The sequence below is a fragment of the Triticum dicoccoides genome, chromosome 4A, assembly GCF_002162155.2.
Source record: "Triticum dicoccoides isolate Atlit2015 ecotype Zavitan chromosome 4A, WEW_v2.0, whole genome shotgun sequence".
NCBI lineage: Eukaryota > Viridiplantae > Streptophyta > Magnoliopsida > Poales > Poaceae > Triticum > Triticum dicoccoides.
This window is the reverse complement of record NC_041386.1, coordinates 584,745,937-584,768,273: the sequence shown is the minus strand read 5'-3', so window position 1 is coordinate 584,768,273 and position 22,337 is coordinate 584,745,937. Positions and strand designations below refer to the sequence as shown.

General features: G+C 45.4%; 3 protein-coding genes, 5 non-coding genes and 1 pseudogene across 9 annotated transcripts; 8 read left to right on the top strand and 1 right to left on the bottom strand.

Annotated features, from left to right (window-relative positions):
- Positions 1-518: 518 nt before the first annotated feature.
- LOC119286994 lies at positions 519-3,416 on the bottom strand. Its single transcript, XM_037566470.1, has 2 exons — positions 3,080-3,416; positions 519-885 (listed from the first exon to the last, which is right to left on the bottom strand). The coding sequence occupies exons 1-2, from the start codon at positions 3,385-3,387 to the stop codon at positions 876-878; spliced, it is 318 nt and encodes a 105-aa protein (XP_037422367.1). The 5' UTR covers positions 3,388-3,416; the 3' UTR covers positions 519-875.
- A 104-nt stretch (positions 3,417-3,520) lies between these two features.
- On the top strand, positions 3,521-7,260 carry LOC119286993 (50S ribosomal protein L18-like). The gene is made up of 2 exons (XM_037566469.1): positions 3,521-3,638; positions 6,630-7,260. Exon 2 carries the CDS (start codon positions 6,649-6,651, stop codon positions 6,991-6,993), a length of 345 nt encoding a protein of 114 aa, XP_037422366.1. The 5' UTR covers positions 3,521-3,638; positions 6,630-6,648; the 3' UTR covers positions 6,994-7,260.
- LOC119290387 lies at positions 3,879-3,996 on the top strand. Its single transcript, XR_005141898.1, has one exon. It is a non-coding gene; the product is annotated as a small nucleolar RNA snoR104 (small nucleolar RNA).
- LOC119290390 lies at positions 4,331-4,448 on the top strand. Its single transcript, XR_005141901.1, has one exon. It is a non-coding gene; the product is annotated as a small nucleolar RNA snoR104 (small nucleolar RNA).
- On the top strand, positions 5,026-5,143 carry LOC119290386. Its single transcript, XR_005141897.1, has one exon. It is a non-coding gene; the product is annotated as a small nucleolar RNA snoR104 (small nucleolar RNA).
- On the top strand, positions 5,451-5,568 carry LOC119290388. Its single transcript, XR_005141899.1, has one exon. It is a non-coding gene; the product is annotated as a small nucleolar RNA snoR104 (small nucleolar RNA).
- Positions 5,897-6,014, top strand: LOC119290389. The gene has a single exon (XR_005141900.1). It is a non-coding gene; the product is annotated as a small nucleolar RNA snoR104 (small nucleolar RNA).
- A 117-nt stretch (positions 7,261-7,377) lies between the features above and the next one.
- LOC119286992 (lysine--tRNA ligase-like) lies at positions 7,378-12,707 on the top strand. 2 transcript variants are annotated; one of them, XM_037566468.1, is made up of 16 exons: positions 7,378-7,537; positions 7,644-7,712; positions 7,967-8,035; positions 8,112-8,277; positions 8,364-8,457; positions 8,602-8,687; positions 8,862-8,977; positions 9,661-9,741; positions 10,095-10,220; positions 10,325-10,607; positions 11,107-11,203; positions 11,312-11,468; positions 11,790-11,933; positions 12,029-12,097; positions 12,206-12,349; positions 12,448-12,707. In XM_037566468.1, the coding sequence occupies exons 2-16, from the start codon at positions 7,677-7,679 to the stop codon at positions 12,490-12,492; spliced, it is 1,713 nt and encodes a 570-aa protein (XP_037422365.1). In that variant the 5' UTR covers positions 7,378-7,537; positions 7,644-7,676; the 3' UTR covers positions 12,493-12,707. The 2 variants fall into 2 exon arrangements, with proteins under 2 accessions (XP_037422365.1, XP_037422364.1); XM_037566467.1 differs by having other exon boundaries at positions 7,378-7,556.
- A 4,981-nt stretch (positions 12,708-17,688) lies between these two features.
- Positions 17,689-18,025, top strand: LOC119289214 (annotated as a pseudogene).
- Positions 18,026-22,337: the final 4,312 nt, after the last annotated feature.

The following is a 22,337-nucleotide window of genomic DNA, read 5'->3' as shown; positions in this document are numbered from 1 at the left end:
AGAGAGAAGGGGGCGGGCGCCGCGAGGGAGAGAGGAGGGGGCGGGCGGCGCGGAGAGTTTTGGGTCGACGTGCGTTGGATACAAGGCTTGTCCGCCCTATGTCCACTAGGCGGACAGGTAACCCAAACGGACACGAAACGGACAAAATCGGTGTTCGTTTGGGTCCTTGCGTTGGAGTTGCTCTAAGCGGGTGAAAAGAGTCGTGGTTCGCATAATACTAGGATGTTTCGCTTGGTCAAACCATATATTCGTTTTTTAAACGTCCCAATTACCTAGCGGGCCACCCTATGTCGCCCGAAGCTACCATGATCCGTTGGAGTTGAAAAGAGCATAATTTGAAGAAACTTGATGGCTCAACAACAACATATTAGCCATAATATGTGTACAAAGGGTGGATAGAGGATTGTAAAACAACGGCTTGAGTTCTTGAGGAGTAATATTGGAAAAGGCTAGCAAAGGGTGGAAACATACTGTTTGCATATGGTCATCATTCCATCAGCAACACAAGGCCTGAATTATTTTCCTCAAAAAAAAGGCCTGAATTATTGCACACAGAGCACATGCACCCATAGCAGATTCAGAGACACCAAGAACAGTACATTACTAAGGTGTACCATAAAAATTCCTCAACAAACAATTTATCATAACCTTGCCTATGATCCAAGACGTAAAAAGATTCTTGGCATGCAGGTAAGTTATTATCAACCTGCTGTAAACAGATCTGTAGTTCAAAAAAATATCATCAGCTCAGTTACTACATCCCATCATGGAGATTGATTACAATGTTCAACATGGAGCACCCATGACAAATAGCGTTGTAACCCTCCTGTAGTACCGCTGAATGTTGCTGAAATGCTGCCCGCTGAGAGATGCCCTTACTGACCCCTGCACAAAGCAAACACTCTTCGGTAAACAGATAGAAAAAATGTGATTCATACAACAAAGTTTACAAGTAACGCCGATTTCTGCCTGAAGGCTTTCATGGAGCATAGTGCTACAACGTTTACTCAACAAATTTAAGTATATAATACTGAATTAGGCTCCAAGACTATGTACTTTAGACTAGAGGCCCCATTAAAAGCTCTTGCAGACAATAGTTTCGCAAAGTGCAAACAGCATCACAAAAACAGTATACAGTAAGTACCTCCTACTAAAATGAAATGAGTTCTCACTCTGATGTGATGTGCTAATCACATAAATGGTATGCCTTGTAAGAAATTAGTCTGCTCAACATACTCGACTTTCTATATCAGTAAATGCTAGCGGTTTGCCTATTTTACTCCTCATGCCCAATGCAGTATTACGTATCGGACAGAAATACTAAGTTACATAGATATGGAGCCACAGCACGGTGCCCCCAATCTGAGGCAGTACAGACCTAACAACATATATACAACATCGCAGTACAATGATTGCACCTGTGTGGTCATATTGTCATCAATGGGTTTGAAAATGAATTATTTGCCTCCGTTCTCTAATTATCTCAAGCATGTGATCAGTGCAGTAACATGTGTCATAAACTTTTCCATGATGATGCATCAGATATGAATAACCAATAACCACAATAATGTGAATACAGATGTGAAAGCTCTAGAAACCATGCAATAACCTAACCGTAAGCAGTCAGATAATGTTATTGTATCATACTTGTCCTGTGTATTACTGTCAGTGCGTGGCCTATATTTGAATCTTTACCGTTTCCATTTGGGATTCTCCTCCGATTTAGTTCATCCAGTAACTCGACATATATATGCTGCACTAGCTATATCATCTAACTGATCACAGTTACAACCTCAAGGCAATCCTAGGGGTAGCAATTTAAATTGTACCATCCATCATCCATGACCCAACTGCTTGATCAGGAAGCAATGTAGTTGCACCAGGCAAGGTGCTAAGAAGAAAGTTGGCATGGACTAATTCAGCTGGTCTTTTCAGTTAGTGCAGTTGATTGCGGGAATTGGTTTTGAAAAGTACTCCCTCCGTCCCATAATATAAGGGGTAATTGCATCCAATATACTTAAATTAACCTCTTCGTGCCAAAATAGGACAGTGCAATGTCAGATTTGTTTTTCCAATTTTACCAGGATATTAGTTTTACTTTGTTTAGCATGTATTCTCTGAAACGATAGTAAATGAGAAATGGCAGCCCAGCAGAATTAAGATTATACATGTCTCATACAACTCATAAGTAGATGTTGTGCACTATGAGATTCAGTATGCTGATGTTGTCATAAGGAAACGGGAGAGTTCATACTGGTTCATATGTGCGTCCTTGACAGTTGATATGGTTCATCACTCATTACTTCATTACCATATACTATCACATTCTACATTTGCATTGCACATGACCGGATGAATTCTATAGAGTTGATCTAACACTTCCAGTTAAATATCAGAGGTTTATGCCGTATGCTCAACGCTGATGCAAACAAACAAAGGGGACTTACACATTAAGCCAACATTCAAGGGTTAAATGTCAGAGGTTAACTATGTCAACTAACTGACTAACACAACATCAATAAAGTTACTTTCATATCAAGTAATGTTGAACTTATAAACGAAGCCAACATTCAAGGGTTAAAACGATCTTTTGTTGATTAAAGTGATCAAACCTGTATTCCTTTTACTAGATTATTATAAATTTGTGGATCATGGACTTCCAATTTTCTCGGTTTCTGATATGCATCACATCGGTGACGGGATTACCCAATACAGCATGACTGTCTCTGGATATCTAATCTGAGGCCAACCTAGTTCACTCTATCACAAAATCTTCTCCATGTTCAACAGCCCGTAGCTCTAAAGTAGTAAGCACCCATACCAAGCCCCAGGATAGTATAACCGATCTGCATCTCACGTTCTCACAATTTTGTAATCAATCACTCTGGCATTTCATCAAACACCTACCATGCGGAACCTAACCCACACGCCCTTATATACACAAGCAAAACCGCAACCGGCATTTCGTCGAGCACCTGGAGCGCACCACAGCCCACCGCAGCAACTCGCAACCATCACGACGAATGTTGTACTGTGCCAGAGAAGGTGGGGAGGGAGCGGCAGTGGCGGTGGCGCTGACCTGATCTTCTTGATGAGGATGTCGCGGAGGCTCTTGCCGAGCTCCTGGGAGCGGACGCGCGCCATGAGCGCCTTGCGCGCGAGCACGCGCTTCTCCGAGTTCTTGACGTGGTGCTCCGTCCGGCGCTTGATGAGCCGCTCGATGCCGCTGGACCGCATCTTGCGCTCCATCACCTGCAGCGCGCGCTCCAGGTTGCCGTCCCTCACCTGCACCACGATCCCCCGCGCCGCCTGCAGCTGCGCCTGCCCCCTCCCCGCCGCAGCCGCCGCCGGCCACAGCCCCCGCGCCGCTCGCGCCAGTGCCTGCATCGCGCCGCCGCTGCCCCGAACTATCGCTGCCTGAATGAAGCGTTGAGATTCGGGACGCCTCGCTCTCGCTCTCGGTCGACCGTCTGTTTCTTCCGATGTTTTTGTTTCACTCGGGCCCCTGCGCTCTTCTGAATTTGCATTTCTGGCTTGTAGGGCGAAACGTCAGTGCCTGTGCCCCTCTCCCCGCCGCCGCCGCCGCCGCCGCCCGCCCCGACGGGAGCAGAGCGCCGCCGCCGTTTACCCCGCCCACGGTAAGACTCTCTCTCGATCTCGACTGGCAGCTGATGCTATTGCGGACGCAGCTCCGACTCCATGATCCTTGGATGATTCATACGCCAGTAGCATGCAGGGCCGACCCCTTTCCATGCCTGAAAATTTTAACCTTTGACGAAGCAAGTTGCACACGCCCAACTGATTTCACCCTTTGAAAACGCAAGTTGCATCCTGTCCTGTGCACACGCCAAAATGTTTACTGTATGGAAGAAAAAGAAAGGTAGCATCCAAAAGATAAGAAGCCTGCCCGATACAGTCTTCCTAGAGTAAAGTTGTCATTTCCTGCTTGTGGTATTGTAAGCAAGTTCCGCAAGTCTCAAATGATAAGACAGCTTCATCAGTTCTTGTGACCACATACGTGGATTTAGTTCAACTTCCAGTTATGGTTTCTTGAGGAGAACATTCTTTGTTTATTTCCGTGTGTAGAACAGCTCTTGCTTACTCATTGTGATCTCAACTCTCAAGGGGTTTCCCAGTTCAGTCTGGAAATTCAGTCCTGGATATGTCAGTGCAATATGTCTTGGCTTTAATTGAGGGCCTTTTGATATTTGAATATACTGGTGGGAATTTTTGTGTCTTTATTGATTTCTTGTAGAAGCAAAACTTCTTGATCAAAGCAATTTCCAACACTTTGGCCACACCCAAGTTTATATGCTACGGACGAAAAGAATGGTGACATTCAAAGGACGACATGCCTACCTGATACAATCTTCCTAAAGTGAAATTATCATTTCCTGCTTGTGGTTTCGTTAGGAAGTTCTGCAAGTCTCAAATGAGAAAATGTACATGCTGGATTTGTTTTGACGTTCCTTCCAAAGATGTTTGTCCGGTGTAATAATTCCTTTGTGTCCATATTTTCTTGTGGAGAAACATTTGTACAGTAGCATTTTTCTATGATATCGTCAGGACTTGGTTTCGAGTTCAAGTTCTGGAATCACTTCCATCCTAGAACATTTTCGTTCACAAATACAGTGCAGTAGGTCTTAATCCAATCTATGGTTTCTGATATAGGATATATTTGTGGAAATTGTGTAGCCCCCGAAGGCTGAAGTGAAATGCCGATATGTTGGTTTGAAGCTGAACTGAATTAAGTTTACCAAACATTGCGTAGAAGTGAAATGCCGATATATGCTTTCACTGCTTATTTGTGGATCTGAAAGTTTTCTTTGATTAATTGGCGTTGGTTGTAACTGAATAGAATGCATTGACTAGCAAATGTGAGATTATTCAGCTTTATAAGTATATAAAGGAATACATTTACCTGATAGTGTTCGTAATGTGCCTGAAAAGTTTATCCTCTGAAGAAGCAAGTTGCATCCTGTCCTGTGCACAGGCCCAACTGTTTATTGTATGGAAGAAAAAGAAAGGTAGCATCCAAAAGATAAGATGCCTACCCGATACAGTCTTCCTAGAGTAAAATTGTCATTTCCTGCTTGTGGTATTGTAAGCAAGTTCTGTAAGTCTCAAGTGACAAGACAGCTTCATCAGTGTTTGTGACTACATAAGTAGAATTAATTGAACTTCCAGTTATGGTTTCTTTAGGAGAACATTTCTTGTTTGTTTTCTTGCGTAGAACAGTTCTTGCCTACTCATTGTGATCTCAAGGGGTTTCCCAGTTCAGTTTGGAATTCAGCCCTGTCTTAGCTTTAATTGAGGCCCTTTTGATATTGAATATACCGGTGAGAATTTTTTGTGTCTTTATTGATTTCTTGTAGAAGTAAAACTTCTTGATTAAAGCAATTTCCAACACTTTGGCCACACCCATGTTTATATGCTATGGAAGAAAAGAATGGTGGCATTCAAAGGACAACATGCCTACCTGATACAATCTTCCTATAGTAAAATTGTCATTTCCTGCTTGTGGTGTTGTAAGCAAGTTCTGCAAGTCTCAAATGATAAGACAGCTTCATCAGTGTTTGTGACCACACCGGTGGACTTAGCTCAACTTCCAGTTATGGTTTCTTCAGAACATTCCTTGCTTGTTATCTTGCGTAGAAGAATTCTTGCTTACTCATTGTGATCTCCTGGGGTTTCCAAGTTCAGTCTGTAATTCAACCCTGGATATGGCACCACAATATGTCTTAGCTTTGAATGAGGGCCTTTTGGTATTCAATATATTGGTGGAATTTTTTGTATCTTTACTGATTTCTGTAGAAGCAAAATACTTATTGATTAAAGCGATTTCCAACACTTTGACTACTCCCAACTTTATATGCCATGGAACGGAAGAAAAGAATGGTGGCATTCAAAGGACAACATGCCTACCTGATACAATCTTCCTAAAGTAAAATTTTCATTTCCTGCTTGTGGTATTGTTAGGGAGTTCTGCAAGTCTCAAATGAGAAAACATCCATGCTGGATTTGTTTTGATGTTCCTTCAAAAATGTTTGCCCGGATTAGTAACTCCTTTATGTCCATATTTAGTAGTATCATTTTCAGATTTTCTCCTCAGTATGGTCCTTGGAGTATGTCAACTTGCTTAAATGGTTTGCGGTTAGTCTTGATTAAACGCTTTAGGAAGAAAAGGCTGAAAGTGGGACACTGGGACCAACCAACTTTCTGTTATGGACTCTTACCGAATGTTATACACTTATACTGTGTGCTGACATATCAGTAACCTTCAGGCTGCGTACTAAAAATTCTTCAGTTTCAGCCATAACGCTTTGAATTGATTACTATTTACTGGATCACTTTGTCACTTTCTCAACTGCTGAAATTGTTACTTCAAGAATAATGAACTATGATGATGTGAACTGTAACATGCTTTCCCTGGATTCAACTGATCATAACCATCGAACTTGGATGCCCTTTTTATGATACATTATACATGTGTACGCATTCTTGGATTTAGAATCTGAAACATATGGAGTACCTTTTTTGCTGTGTACTCGCTATAACCATTCACAATTTTCTGAAACATTGCATGTGTTCTTGCCTAACTCCCTTTTCCTATTTTCTGGCTTATGCAGATCAGCTTAACTAGCCGACATGGTTATCCCTGCACCAGCTAGGGCGCCTGCAATCACCAAGTTCCTGAAGCCCTATGTTCTGAAGATGCACTTCACAAACAACTTTGTGACGGCCCAGGTCATCCACACCCCATCGGCGACCATCGCATGCGCAGCGAGCTCACAGGAGAAGATCCTGAGGCCAAGCATGGAGTCGACGCGGGATGTGGCTGCGGCGGCCAAGATCGGGAAGCTGCTTGGCGAGCGCCTGCTGTTCAGGGGCATCCCCGCGGTGTCCGTCTCCATGTCGAGAGACCAGACGTACCACGGCAAGGTCAAGGCCGTCATCGATTCTCTCACGGCCACCGGCGTGAAGCTGCTGTGAACGGTGGTAGCCGATCATCAGTAGCTGATTTCCACCGGCTGTTTAGTCCTGACATATGGCAGTTGTTCTTGAAGTGAAGTGCAGATAAATAGTGCCTTCAGGCTTATGATGTTTTCAGTTTAGCTTCCCCGTGTCGATTTCGACTTCTCGAACCTGTAACTGTCCCAGGCAACACAATACAGATCGACATGTTACTTTTGAAACACCTGCGCTGGGAATAATACTGTTACTTGGGAATCACGTTGTTGGATTCCAAGTCTTGAGACTTTTCAGGTCAAGTCTCCCATGCCAAATATAGTATGAGACCCTGAAACTTGGCTACCACGGAATAACATAAGAAGTACAGTCAGCTCGCACTCACAAGGAAAGTTAAAGAAAAGAAAAGGCAGGGGCCAGTCCAAGAAACGTCAAACTTCCTTTTGTCTAATGGTGCATCAGCTCACACCTGCCGTACCCCCTATATAAATGGGGTCACAGCCGCCGCGGAGGAAGTCAAAGAGGAAGGATCAACAGCGGTTTGGCCAAGTTCATCTTCATCGTACAGGTGAATCCAACAACTTCGAGTGAGTGGTGCTCCTGTTCTTCTCTTGGATGGTGTTCTTGCTCTGCTTTTGGGCATGCCTGTTTCTCATTTGGTTTTGATGATGCAGCTGGAGACAGAGAGAGAGAGAGAGGGGAGGCAGATGGAGCAGTTGATGGAACAGGAAGGGGATAACATGGTATTTCAAGCAGAATCTGCACTTCTCCCTTTTCTTGTTTGTTTAGGTGTTTCTAGTCTCGATTCATCAGTTCGGATGGCAGTAACCCTCGAAACTCGTCTCTCAGTCTTTACTAGGAAATTCCAGTTTGGTTGTCTTGTGATCTTTTTTACTCCTCTGAATTTTCTCTTTTGCCTGTTGGTTTTGTTGTACTGCATGCGCTTAGCCCCTAATCTTTCAGCTTGGTTAGTCATGACCGGTGTTTATCTTCTTAGGGTCTAGCTGGGGTGGGCATGATGCCACAACATGGTCCTGCTGGGGATGGTGAAGAAACAGACCCCACAGTCAGTTCTCCAAACTATCAGCAGTAAGAAAATTATCAGCAGTAAGAAGCTTTGCTGATTCTGCTTCTTGCTGCAGCAATACTATGAAAATAGGCTGAAGATGCTCGATTCGCTTAGAAGCGCGGGCGTCGACCCCTATCCGCACAAGTTCGAGGTCGCGATCTCCATCGCGGACTATGTGGCCAAGTACAGCAGCTTGGGTGCTGGTGAACATCTGCTGACTGTCACTGAAAGCCTGGCTGGTATTGATTATTTCCATGTGAAAGTAACTGTAGTTAGCACTGCCAAAGTTTACTGCTTCCTGAAATTATTTGTTTGTGCCTGCAAGGGAGGGTCATGAGCAAGAGAGTTTCCTCATCCAAGCTCTTCTTTTATGATCTCTATGGCGATGGGGTGAAGGTTCAGGTCATGGCTGGGGCCAGGTATCAGTTGCATTGTTTGGATCAAGATGACGAAATTAGCATATCAGATGCATTTTGTTTGTCATTTATAATACCTTTTCTTTATATATTTTTTCCATTACCAAAATATATGAAGTGATTTCTAGTCTCTTATCTCTCTGTTAGCTGCTCAGAGGTGGCCGAAACTGAATTCTACAAGTGCCACAGTGTTGTGAAGCGGGGTGATATTGTCGGTATAATTGGATACCCAGGTTAGTAAACTTGTGTGCTTGTCCAATTTAGCAGTTCCTCGTTGAGGATTATATCTTTTCTGTGTCTGAAAGTCCGAACAATGTTAGAGAAGTCCGTGAAATTGACACTTGATGCCTTTTCTTTCAGCTATTTTTTCCTGGCATGGTAACACTTTATTTTGACATCCATATCAGGTAGGAGTAGCAGGGGTGAACTTAGCATATTTGCCAGAAATTTAATATTGCTCTCCCCATGCCTCCATATGCTACCGAACCAGAGAACCGGGCGTTGCACTGCTGTTGCTGGCAAGGTGAGATGGGATACTTAAACAGATATTTCTGATCTTGCCATATTTGTATCAGAAGTGACACCTAGAAAGCACAACAAATTACAACACCACCATCGATGACAAGCAACGAAAATCATAAACGATCAAATAAACAAATCTACTCTAGGAGTTATCCTTAGATATTTCACTGAGCACTCATGCTGCTTTAATGATAGAACATGTGGCAGACCATGTAAAAAAACATATTAGCGAAATTGCTCCCATACTTCTCCAGAAGTAGAATGGCGTGAATATAAAGTCGGCCAAGGGGCTGATTTGCACAAATTAGTTGTGCACACTTCGGAATTTTTGTAAATTCCTCTTGGGGGGAGTACCGTCCTGTCATGCCACATCATTTTCAGAATTTAAATTATTTATGAGATAATTTAGATAATATTTTTGATCTGTACATGTTTTCTGATCACACTGCATTGTCAGTCATACAGGTATGTTGCTCACTAAGGCACATAAAAGAGGACAGATAAGAAAAGGCAGTCCACTTTTACCTGAAAAATATCAATGTTGGATCCATCTATCTCAAGTTTAAATTCCTTGGAAATTAGAGCATGTTATCCATGTGACCATGATATTCTACCTAGACATCTGTAAAATAGATAGATACACCCTTTCAATACAAGATGTTAAAGTGTTTTATTATTTTACAGACAACAAGAGCAAAAGCTGGTGCTGATTGTTGGGTTCCAGGAATAGGAAGGAACACTGAAGCTTATGTTTTAAAGGACCAGGTTAGTGTCACCATGACCCCTTGACCGCCAAAACTCAGTTGATATGAGAATTTAATGATGTGTTCGAGCCACACTCTATACAGTCAGTCATCAATGTTGAAAACTTGATATTAGTGCCCAGTAATGCTTTAATAGGTGGATATTATATAAATACTTTCATATCATCAATTGCTGGGGTGCATACAGATACAGTGCTTCAATTTTCTTGTTCTTTGTGATACCTTTAAAAAAAATTAGAACAGTTTGTGTTTTGTCACTCAAGAGGTTATTTCTGTGTTAAAAAACGTCGACCAGTTTTGAATGTTAGATCATAATTTCCTAGCTAGTTCCAACGATTTATCATCTATTTACAGGAAACTCGCTACCGCCAGAGATATCTCGACCTCATGGTAAACCATCAAGTGAGACATATCTTTAGAACACGATCCAGGGTCATTTCCTTCATCAGAAGGTTCCTTGATGAACGCAACTTTTTGGAGGTGGGTCCTGAACCATTATGCATTCTCTTTGAAGCGCTTATTTAAGAGAAGAGAAGTCATTATCTTATTTGGTTAAATGGTTTCCCATCTTTGTCATTTTCCAGGTTGAGACACCAATGATGAACTTGATTCCCGGGGGGGCATCTGCAAAACCTTTTGTTACACATCACAACGAACTAAACATGGATCTGTACATGAGAATTGCTCCTGAACTCCATCTGAAGCAGTTGGTTGTGGGTGGCTTGGACCGTGTTTATGAGATTGGAAAGCAATTCAGGAATGAAGGGTTTGATTTAACTCACAGTCCTGAATTTACAGGATGTGAATTCTATATGGCTTATGCAGACTACAATGACCTGATGGAGCTTACTGAAACCATTTTGTCGGGTACGTACTTATTTTAGCAACACATAGTTCTGGCTCATGTTTACAGGCCAGGCAGACCATGCCAAATGTTAGGTGTTGCACTTAGGCTAGCAAGTACTCCCTCCGTTTTTATTTAGTTCGCATATTAGTTTTGGTCAAAGTCAAGCTTTGTAAACTTTGACTTAGTTTATAAAAAAAATATTAACATATATAATAACAAATCAATACCATTAGATTCATTATTGAATGTACTTTCACATCATATAGATTTGTTATGGTAAATGTTTATATATTTTTCTATAAACTTGGTCAAACTTTGCAAAGTTTGACTTCAGTCAAACCTAATATGCAGACTAAATAAAAACGGAGGGAGTACTACCCAAGTGATGCATTCATGGACCACTGGAATCAGTTTTTTTTTCAATTGATTGCATGGATGGGCTAGAAAAGCTGTCGTATGAAATGTCTGCCAAATTGTGTCGAAAATGTTTGTGTATCTAAGTTTTGGTAACTATGGCAGGTATGGTGAGGGAGCTGACTGGTGGTACTAGGATAAAATACCATGCGAATGGAGCTGATAACCCTCCCATAGAGATCGATTTCACACCTCCTTACAGGTAGTAGATATGGTCTCTGAACATCATGACTGCACCTGTGAAATATGATTTGATATTATCTAAGTTGTTTGCTCACTTGGGTTGTTTGGTGCTTCAATGTCATTGTAGGAGGATAGATATGATGCAGGAACTGAAATCTATCGCTGGGCTTGACATTCCATCAGATTTGTCAAGCGACGAGGCTAACAAATACCTCGCGGCAACGTGTGAGAAGTATGGAATCAAATGCTCGCCGCCTCAAACAACAGCACGGTTGCTTGACAAGGTTTCATTCCTGTCTCTTGGATGCCAGCCTTTGTTAGAACTACTTGTTAGTTTTATATTAGTCTTGAGTTGTGACCATATATGGTACCCACTCCGAATACTGATCATATTTCTCATAAGTATATCATGAGGAGGCAAGGCGATCAATATATGTTCTTTACTTTCAAGAATGTAACAAGTTGGTCTAATATTCCTCAAAAAAACTTGGCTTGTTTAACTTATCTTGCAACTTATGATTTCTCTGTTCACCGTAGTTTATCATAATCTATTAAGGCAAACATTCCATAACGTCTATTGAGCATACTAGTTTCTTCTATACCAGATTACTGGGCATTTCCTGGAGGCCACATGTGTGAACCCAACTTTTATCATCAACCATCCAGAGATAATGAGCCCACTGGCCAAATGGCACAGGACTCAGCCAGGACTGACAGAAAGATTTGAGTTATTCATCAACAAGCATGAGGTAAATTCTGCTATTCTGCAACACTATGCGTCAGTGCTGCACATTCCCCCCTAATTTGTAAAGCATAATTCGGTACTTATGTATCCTCTTGATAGGTATGCAATGCCTACACGGAGTTGAATGATCCATTGGTGCAAAGACATCGATTTGAAGAGCAGCTGAGGGTATGTAACCAGAAACCGAAACTTTCTGCTGAAACTTTAGATTAAATTTCTAGAGCCACGTTTTTCTGAAAACCTGCGTGCCATTCTGTGAAACCTTGCTCTCCCCAGAGCCGGCAATCGGGAGACGACGAAGCGATGGCGCTCGATGAAGCGTTCTGCACTGCTCTCGAGTATGGTTTGCCACCAACGGGCGGTTGGGGGATGGGAATTGATCGGATCGCAATGCTTCTGACGGACTCGCAGAACATCAAGGTTTGTGCAACACCCCTACCCCCTCTTTGTAGTTCTTTTCTTTTGCACGACACAGCATTTCTCTGCCCAGCGACTTACTGTTTTTTGTGAATTTTCAGGAGGTTCTTCTATTCCCAACAATGAAGCCCCAACTACCTGGTTAGTAGGAAACCGCTGTTTAGATTGAAGAGGGACAACAAACAACAGTATTACATGTATTACATAATTAAGAAACATCAAACATGCATGGTTTCACACGAGTGTTATATCATTGTTGAAGACTGCTACTTGGAGTATTTGATATTTGTGGATTCGTGTTTAACCATATTGGATTCGTGTTTGATTTGGAGTTGGAGTGGATCCATTGGCTATTGAGTTACTCAGAGAGACACGGAGTTGTCCATGTTTAAGCGCAGACCAAGAGTATGAGCTTGCATAGGCTGGATGCACCTTCAAAGGACACCGGACTTGTAACACCCATCTCCAGTATGGGAAAAAACTTTTCTTTATGTATGTGGGATCACATCCTCGGCCTACTTTCTTTCTCACAGCCTGTCACACATTTCATTAGAGGTAAATCATTAAAAAAAATTAAAGTTTCCAATTTCCCGGCTTACCCAGATCAGCTTAACTAGGAGTAAATTGCCAAAAAAATACCACAATTGCCGAAAACATCGATTTGGAGTAATTTTGTTTGCTGAAAACACTAAAAACAACGTTTGACCATATTTTGACACAAAACTGACAGTGGGCCCATCCATCACATCAGGGCCACGTGGTCTAGGAGGCTGCTAGTACCAATCAACGTGGGAAATCAGTCGGGTTGACGGCCGTCCAATCGTGCTGATCTGGATGAATCCTGTGCATTGATTTTGGTCAATGCACACTGATAGAACCCCTGCTTCGTTCTCTTCCCCACACACATCGCCTCAACGCACATACAGCCAGCGCCCTCCTCTCGCCGCGGCACAACATGGTCGACGCTTCAGTGCAGCGTCGCCGCGCCCTCCTCTCGCCGTCTGCACAACATGGTCGACGCTTCAGTGCAGCGTCCCCGCGCCCTCCTCTCGCCGTCTGCACAACATGGTCGACGCTTCAGTGCAGCGTCGCCGCGCCCTCCCTGCAGCATCGCCGGCAACGCCGCGCTTCAGTGCAGTGTTGGTGCCCAGACTCGTCGCGCCTCCCTGCAGCACTGTCGTTGCCGCTCGGACTCGCTGCGCCCTCCCTGCAGCACTGTCGACGCCGTACGCTTTAGTATAGCGCGGCCGCGCGCTTCAATCTAGCAGTGTCGCCCCGACTCGCCGCGCCGCCCCTGTAGCACTGCCGGCGCCACGTGCTTCAATGCGGAGTCGCTGCGCCCTCCCTTGTAACACCGTCGGCGAATGTACGTAGCGCCGCCGCCCTGACTCGCCGCGCCGTCCCAGCAGCACCGCCGGCGCCACGCGCTTCAATTCAGAGTCACCGCGCCTCGTTCTGCTGCACCGTCGCTCCATGCGCTTCAACGCAGCGTCGTAGCACAAGGACGGATGATGCCTCGCTGCTTCCGGCGGCGGCTCGCAGCATTGGCGAGCCCTCGCTGCTTCCGACGAGGGCTGCAGCCGGATCGCAACATAGGCGTTGCCGAGCAGCCGGGATTACAGCAACGGGTTGCGGCGATGGTGTGGACAGTCGGAGCTTGCTGCGTCGTCTCTCTCGCAGTTCTCCGTTGCTGCGCCGGTGGAGTTAGATGGGGACGGCAGAGAGAGATTTGCGGTGGGTAGAGAAAGAATCAGAACTTCACAAGAGAACAGTCCAGAACGAAGGGATAAGGTTCAAAGGTTGTGAGGTGTGGGCACACTAGCCACGCGTGATGAGGGTACGTGGCTGCCGAACAAAGCGGTTGATCTTTCAACAAAATCAATCGGTTGATTTTACTCATTTCCCTCTAGGATAACAGTTGGGGGAGACACGGCTCGCTCCGGCGGATGCGTCGAGGCAATACACGGCTCGCTCTGTGTATGACAGGCTATGCCAAGATTGGAGAGGGTGCCTTATGCTTTTTGTATATGGAGGAGTTGGGCGTCTTTGAAATGCAGGATTCGTGCTTGGCTGACTGTCCAACACCGGATATGGACATCGGATGGCCGAGCAAGACATGGGCTGCAAGATCATCCGTCGGCTTGTTACACGTGCCTTCAAGAGGAAGACAATGCGGAGCACATTCACATCCAATGCTCATACGTTAGACAAGTGTGGCACAAATGCATCATTGGCCTCAACTTGGAGGTGGCTCACCCACAAGGACAAGATAATCTGATGGACTGGTGGCTACTCGCAAGATGAAATTTTACTCGAGCTGACAAGAGAGCCTTCGACACGGTTATGACTGCAGTGGCTTGGTCGCTCTGGAAGCAAAGAAATACTAGGGTGTTCAACCGGGTAAACCAACAGAAAACGGTGGACGAGCTCCATAACCATATCATGTCTGAGATCAAAGAATGGAAAGATGCCGGGTTAGGTGCTGGTGCGTTAAATAGATTTGTGAGAGAGTAGGCTTTGTAATTGGAGTGGGTGTGGATGGTTTTTCCCTTTCTTTGTGTGATGTTCACATCACACTCAACTTCTTATACATATTTCTGCTTTCTATAAAAATATGTTACGTTATTGGCGTACTCTCGAAAAAAAAAAACAGTTGGGGGAGACCGTCATGTTGCTGTCATATGGGGCCCATCCATCATACACAGAAAAGGATAAAAAGAAGCTGAATAAGAAAAAAAATCTTTTATCTCCCCCACGAGGCCACGGGCCAACAGTTAACCTTATTATGTAAAAAGGAAAAAAAATGCGATTGGATCGGGAGGCAGCGCCTGGATCCGCTATCACGCACAGGAGGGCCGGCAGCCGCACCCGCCGGAGCCCCGCCGGCCGGCGAGCGCCGTCGCTCCGACGAGCTGCTTCCCCGTGCCCTCTTCCTTATCCTCCTATCATCTTCCCCCAATACCTAGCCTCTATGGCGCTCCGCCGCATGTCAACTCCGGCGTCTCCTCGGCCGCAGGAGCCTCCTAGCCAGACGCCTCTGCTTCACCTCTACAAAGCAACACCAGCAGGCAGCAGCGCCGCCGGCGCCTGCGGCCCGCAGCGGCGACTAGCAAGGAGGTCGCGGCCGGAGGCCATGGCATCCATGGCGGGGCTCGCCGGAGCGGGCTGTGGCGCGGAACCTTTGCAGGAGGTGATGGCCGCTCATGGCGCCCGCATCCACAAGGCTGGCAAAGAGCTCCGCCGGCTGGAGGCGTGCGCCCACCTGCCGGTGAGGCTCCTCGTGGTGCTGCTGTCGTCGATGGAGCGCACGCGCGAGGAGACCGCCGTCGACGTGGTGCGTTGGCAGGACGGAGGAGCGCGCCGTGGGCAGCCTGGAGCATGAACGGAAGCTCGCGGCGGCGGCGGTCTTCGGCACCGTCCACGATAGGAGCTGGAGCGGCGGCCGGATCGAGCACAGCTGCACAGGAGGGCGCGGGGCGAGACGAGCAAGGTGGGGTGGGAGGGTCAGCGGTGGTACGGCGCTCCGGTGGCGAGCTCGCCGGCGGGAGCAGCTCCGGTGGTCCGCGGTCGAGAGCGCTGCGAGCGACCGAGCGTGGGTGGCGGACGCGCTGCACACAAAATTAATGCTCAATAAAAAATGCACGGGTGAAATTTGAGTCCTGACAAGTGGGCCCTTTGTGAGCTAAACGTCCAGCAAACGGCGTTAATTTTTTGTGCCACGTCAGCCTTGGCGGCAGACCCAGCCTGCCATATTTCGCTTTTTTTTTTGAACAAAGCAAGGCACCGACAGGTGCCCAATTCCATTGACAGCTTATAGTATCATTACAAGAGAGGATACAATATCGAGAAGATTAGTAAGAGAGAGAACAGCCATATGAGAGAAGCTGGATGGAAGAAGCAAAGAAAGGCTGAGCACAACTCAACCAGATGAACAACATGCACTAAGAGAGGACTAATACAGCTATGCCATAAGCCAGCAGAGAGTAGAAGATGAAGTAGACAGCGGCCTCACACCAATTTGCAAGAGAAGATGCAGCAGAAAAAGGAGTCCAACGAAGTCTCTTGCTACACCATATGAAGTTGGAAACATGCAAATTGGGAATTTGCACGAGTGGCCACAGATGCACAAAGTTGTTAGCTGCAAGAAAACCGTCAGGCTGCTAAAAGCAGTACACCTTATGTAACTGAAAACCTGTGAGATTAAAATCTGACAAAGAGGTTGCCACTGGACAGGAATCAGATGCATGAGAGTGAAAAGAACAAGCCAGAACAGGAGCATTAATAGACTGGTAAACTTGTTGAGCAAGATTATGAGCCACTCCATTCAAATTCCTAGAAATATGAAACACTTGCAAATTTATATTAGAAGTGGATTTAACAAAAGACGCCAATTCTTTTCTAATGTTCCAAGGAGCAGCAGAATGAGCAATATTCCTGGAAGCAACCACTGAGGCAAGAGGGAGACAATCAGTTAAAAAGATTGGGCACTGAACATTAAGACAGATTGCCAAATGAGCTGCACATGCGAGAGCAACAACTTCTGCTTGAAGAGGAGTTGAAGTTGGAGGCGCTGAAGCTTGAACCTGAATATTAAGTTCTCCCTGAGAGGAAGGAGGACAAAAGTAGACTCCTACACCTGTCCTCACTTGTCCTTGGGGAAGACCTGGAATTTTTGAAGATCTAAAAGTTGCATCTGAAAAGATTTTAGCTCCATTGATCGACAAATCAGATTTAATAGTTTGCCCTTGCTCGGGAATCTCATGTAAATCATGTTGAGTATTAGCGCAAAATTTATTGTTAGAAGGGAGCAAAGATTTTTCGCACGAAGCATAATCCATATTAGCAGCAACAATGTGAACTTGATAAGGAAGGTGCCTTTTACGTTCAAATAGGGAAATCATTTATAGCTTTCCAAATGCACCATAAAAAATTCAAAACATTTTGCAAAGAAGCATAGGGATGACCCATCAAAACAAGATGAACGAGAATAGAATGCATTGAGTCATGGCCCTAAATCAGAGTGTCAGATCTAAGAAACCAAGGAGAAGAAAACCAAGCTACTCTAGCAAAGCCACAAAGGAAAAAGAGGTGAATATCATCCTCCTGCTGAGCGGCGGTCAGTCAAGCATTTAGTGTCCTCAGCAAACAATTACTTAAAATCAGTATTTTTGACAAACTTTTATGAAAACAATGATTTTTTGCACTGCGCGACACAATTGTGGTGGTTTTGGCAATTTACTCCTTAACTACATACTCCCTCTCTAAAGAAATATAAGAGCGTTTAGATCACTAAAGTAGTGAACTAAACACTCTTATATTTGTTTACGGAGGGAGTAGCTGATATGGTTATCCCTGCGCCAACTAGGGCGCCTGCAATCACCAAGTTCCTGATGCCTTATGTTCTGAAGATGCACTTCACAAACAACTTTGTGAGCGCCCAGATCATCCACACGCCATCGGGCGACTATCGCGTGTGCAACGAGCTCACATGAGAAGATCTTGAGGCCGGGCATGGAGTAGAAGCAGGACGTGGCCAAGATCGGGTAGGTGCTCGGTGAGCGCCTGCTGTTCCGGGGCATCCCCACGGTGTCTGTCTCCATGTGGAGAGACCAGACGTACCATGTCAAGGTCAAGGTTGTCATCGATTCTCTCACGGGCGCCGGCGTGAAGCTACTGTGAACGATGGCAACTGATCATCAGTAGTCGGTTTTCATCGGTTGTTTAGTTCTAACATATGGCAGTTGTTCTTGAAGTGGAGTGCAGATAAATAGTTTCTTCATGCTTATGATGTCCCCATGGTGCAGACGGAGCAGTTGATGGAACAGGAAGGGGACAACATGGTATCACAATCTACATCTGCACTGCTCCTTTTTCTTGTTTATTTAGGTGTTTCTATAATCTCGAAACTCGTCTCTCAGTCCTTGCTAGGAGATTCCAGTTTGGTTGTCTTGTGATATTTTATTCCTCTGCTTGTTGGTTTAGTTGATTTTAGCTTGGCTTGGTCACAACCGGTGTTTATCTTCTTAAGATCTAGTTGGGGGTAGTATGCTGCCACAACAACATGGTCCTGCTAGGGATGGTGAAGAAATGGATCCCATGGTCATCTCTCCTAACTACCAGCGGTAAGAAAATTATCAGTGGTTCCTCTGGCTTGCCCTTGGAGGCGCAAAAAAAGTTCATGGTGGTTAGCTAAAGAAATGTCCTCCCATGCCATCTCTTGTAATTATTAGCCTTAAACGGAGGAGGTTTGGGAGTTGCAGCAAAAGCAATTGAAGAAAATTGCCTACACATACCAGGTTTTCGGATGGTTGAATATTTGAGCAATTTTTCATTAAGTTCAATCCAAAAAAGGTAGTTAAAACGTGATAATCATAATAGAGATGATAATTGAATCAAGTAGCAAAGTGATGTAAGTAGTCATCCAATTGGGTACATGACAGACGAACACCATCCCCATATCAATAGATAAAAGTAGTAGACAGATGCAATCCCTAACAAGAGAGAGAGAGAGAGAGAGAGAGAGAGAGAGAGAGAGAGAGAAATATGTGTCGTTCGTCATGTTGCCGATGGGGTGGCCGACGTCAGGGAAGAAGTCTTTGTCTGGGAAGTCGTCTTGCTCAACCATGAAGGTGGAAAATCTAGCAGCCATGCTAGAGTGCTCCCCAAAAACCTGATTGCCTCTCTACCATACATGGGCGCAAGAGACAGGGCTTTCGGTGGTCTACTGTCTCACTTTGTGTTGGGAATTAAGTGTCTTTCTACAGAAGAGGAGCGAACTTTCTTATAGACTATGGGAAGGGAAAGTGAAACTGAAACACTAATGGAGGGACGTAAGGGGAACAGTCACAACTAAAGAAAAAAGTTACAACTTCTTTCTTTTTTGAGTAATCGATAAGAGCGCTACATTTTCATTGAAAAGAGGGAATAATGCACAGAGTGACATGTTTACGGAGGGTACATGCCAGAAACCCCAAAACAAAATAAAATAGACCGCCTGCCAACTTCTCATAGTTCCGAATCACGCGAGGGCTAAATGCTAAAGTCCATTATAGAATGTCCTCATAAGCCATGTGAGCGACCTCGATGTAAGTCATCCTCTTGCCGTAAAAAATGCGGCGGTTCCTCTCCTTCCATGCATTCCACATGACGTATATGAGAAAGCTGCTAAGATTGGCCTGGGAGTCGCTGAGCCCGCCATCCCACCAATCCTCAATTGAAGTATCTGATGTGCCAGGGAATGGCGTGGTGCCCACCAAGGAGAACACAAGCCGACGGGCGTCCAAGACGAGGGGGCAGTCCTTGCATAGGTGGGAGGCATTCTCAAGAGCCCGAAGACAGAACTGGCATATTGGGTCGTATGGCCACCCTCTTAGAGCCAGACGATCCGCAGTCAGGATCCTATTATGGAGTAGGAGCCAAGAGAACAGTTTGCACTTCGACTCGACATGGGCCTCCCAAATCTTCGCAGGCGAGATTTTGCAGTGTGACCCCAAGAATTGCGTCATGGACTATTTCTCTCTGTGTGCACTAAAAGAGAAATCATTCCCTTACTGTTTCTGACAAACATCTCCAAAACCCAAGGGGGCAAGTCATTGCACCAACAATGTTCACTACAACAAAGGCTCTGACAAGTTATTGCTAACGTATTAAATTCTAGTTTTTCAACCGGACCTTTAACAACCTTTTTGGGTGTTGATACGTCTCCGTCGTATCTACAATTTTTGATTGTTCCATGCCAATATTATTGGGCGACGCTACGCGTCCGCCGGTGGATGTTAAGATTTTATCCGTCACCGCGATGGCCGTTGGATATCCGACCTGATAGCCGTCTGATCTAGTGCCCGTTTTCCGCATGCCCACTCGTTATTCCCGCAACAAATGCTCTGTTGCAGAAACAACACTCCTGCCGCTGGCTTCGACAAAGCTTCTCCCCACGCGGCGCTGCGGCCAACCCACCGCAAAATCTGCCCGCCGCCGGCGTGCGGGAACTACTCCAGCGCATCATATCATGTGTCAGATGGCTGGACCTGACACAAATTGAGCTCACCGAGGGTCACTGCTTTGAGCACAGGCGCGGCCTCTACTCCGGCATGGCGGCGACGAGCTCCCACGCTGGAAACTCCTTTGCGATTTCTGCAACTGGAGCTATGTTTCTGAAACACGCGTCGTGTTGCAATTCTTGGTCGTGTACGCTCCAAGTGCTTCTTCTACGTTTTCTGTAACCGGGCCTATGTTTCTGAAGCAGGACCCTTGTTGCAAAAAAAAATCTTGGTTTTTTTTCTAAAACAAGACTTGTGTTGCAAAAACTTTCTAAAAATAGACCCTGTTGTTGAAAAAACACTTCACCACCGGATAATTTTTTTTATTTCTGAAACAAGGTCTTTGTTGCAAAAATGATACACACCTGCTGCTTGTGCAGCCGTCAGCGACCTCAGATCCCCTCATCATCGCCATCGCGGCTGGTCTGCCGCGGTTGCCTAGCCGTCGACCACCCAGCCGCCGCCTCCATCCCAACCGCACGGTCCTCCGCCTCCCCGCTGCTGGATCTAACCACCACAGCCCCCCGCCACCGCCGCCCAACGCCCTGCGCCGCTACCCCCGCCGCCCAATGCCCCGCGCCGCCCACAGCTGCCCGCCGCCGCCCAACGCCCTGCACCGCCCCACGCCACCGCCCTCCCCTCCCGAATCCAGCCGCGTACCCTAGCCCTCTCAGTCGATAGTGCTGGTCAGTTGATAGAATCAATAGAAGAGATGGTCAGTTACAAGAATAACTATACTGAAACAATGACTTCGTTTCAGAAACGCACGCGCGTCACGCGGAAGTGGGGAGGCTGTCATCCGTCCGATCAACAGACGATCCGACGGACGCGGAGCTGGCGGATGCCGCGCGAGTGATCGGTCGGGTGAAGGAGAGCTTTTCCCAATATTATTCAACTTTCATATACTTTTGGCAACTTTTTATACTATTTTTGGGACTAACATATTGATCCAGTGCCCAGTGTCAGTTCCTGTCTGTTGAATGTTTTTGGTTTCACAGAATATCCATATCAAACGGAATCCAAACGGGATAAAAACGGACGAAGAATTATTTTGAAATATTTGTGATTTTTGGGAAGAAAATCAACGCGAGACGGTGCCCAAGGTGGCCATGAGGGTGGGGCCCACGACCACTATAGGCAGGCGCGCCCCCACCCTCGTGGGCCCCTCGTAAGGCGGTTGATGCTCTACTTTGGCCGCAAGAAAGCTAATTTTTGGAAAAAGATCTGGGCGAAGGTTTCAACCCAATCGAAGTTACGGATCTCCGGATATAAAAGAAACGGTGAAAGGGCAGCACAACAGAACGCAGAAACTGAAGGAAATATGCCCTAGAGGCAATAATAAAGTTATTATTTATTTCCTTATATCATGATAAATGTTTATTATTCATGCTAGAATTGTATTGACCGGAAACATAATACATGTGTGAATACATAGACAAACAGAGTGTCACTAGTATGCCTCTACTTGACTAGCTCGTTAATCAAAGATGGTTATGTTTCCTAACCATGGACAAATAGTTGTTATTTGATTAACGGGATCACATCATTAGGAGAATGATGTGATTGACATGACCCATTCCGTTAGCTTAGCACACGATCGTTTAGTATGTTGCTATTGCTTTCTTCATGACTTATACATGTTCCTATGACTATGAGATTATGCAACTCCCATTTACCGGAGGAACACTTTGTGTGCTACCAAACGTCACAACGTAACTGGGTGATTATAAAGGTGCTCTACAGGTGTCTACGAAGGTACTGTTGGGTTGGCGTATTTCGAGATTAGGATTTGTCACTCCGATTGTCAGAGAGGTATCTCTGGGCCCTCTCGGTAATGCACATCACTTAAGCCTTGCAAGCAATGCAACTAATGAGTTAGTTGCAAGATGATGTATTACGGAACGAGTAAAGAGACTTGCAGGTAACGAGATTGAACTAGGTATTGAGATACT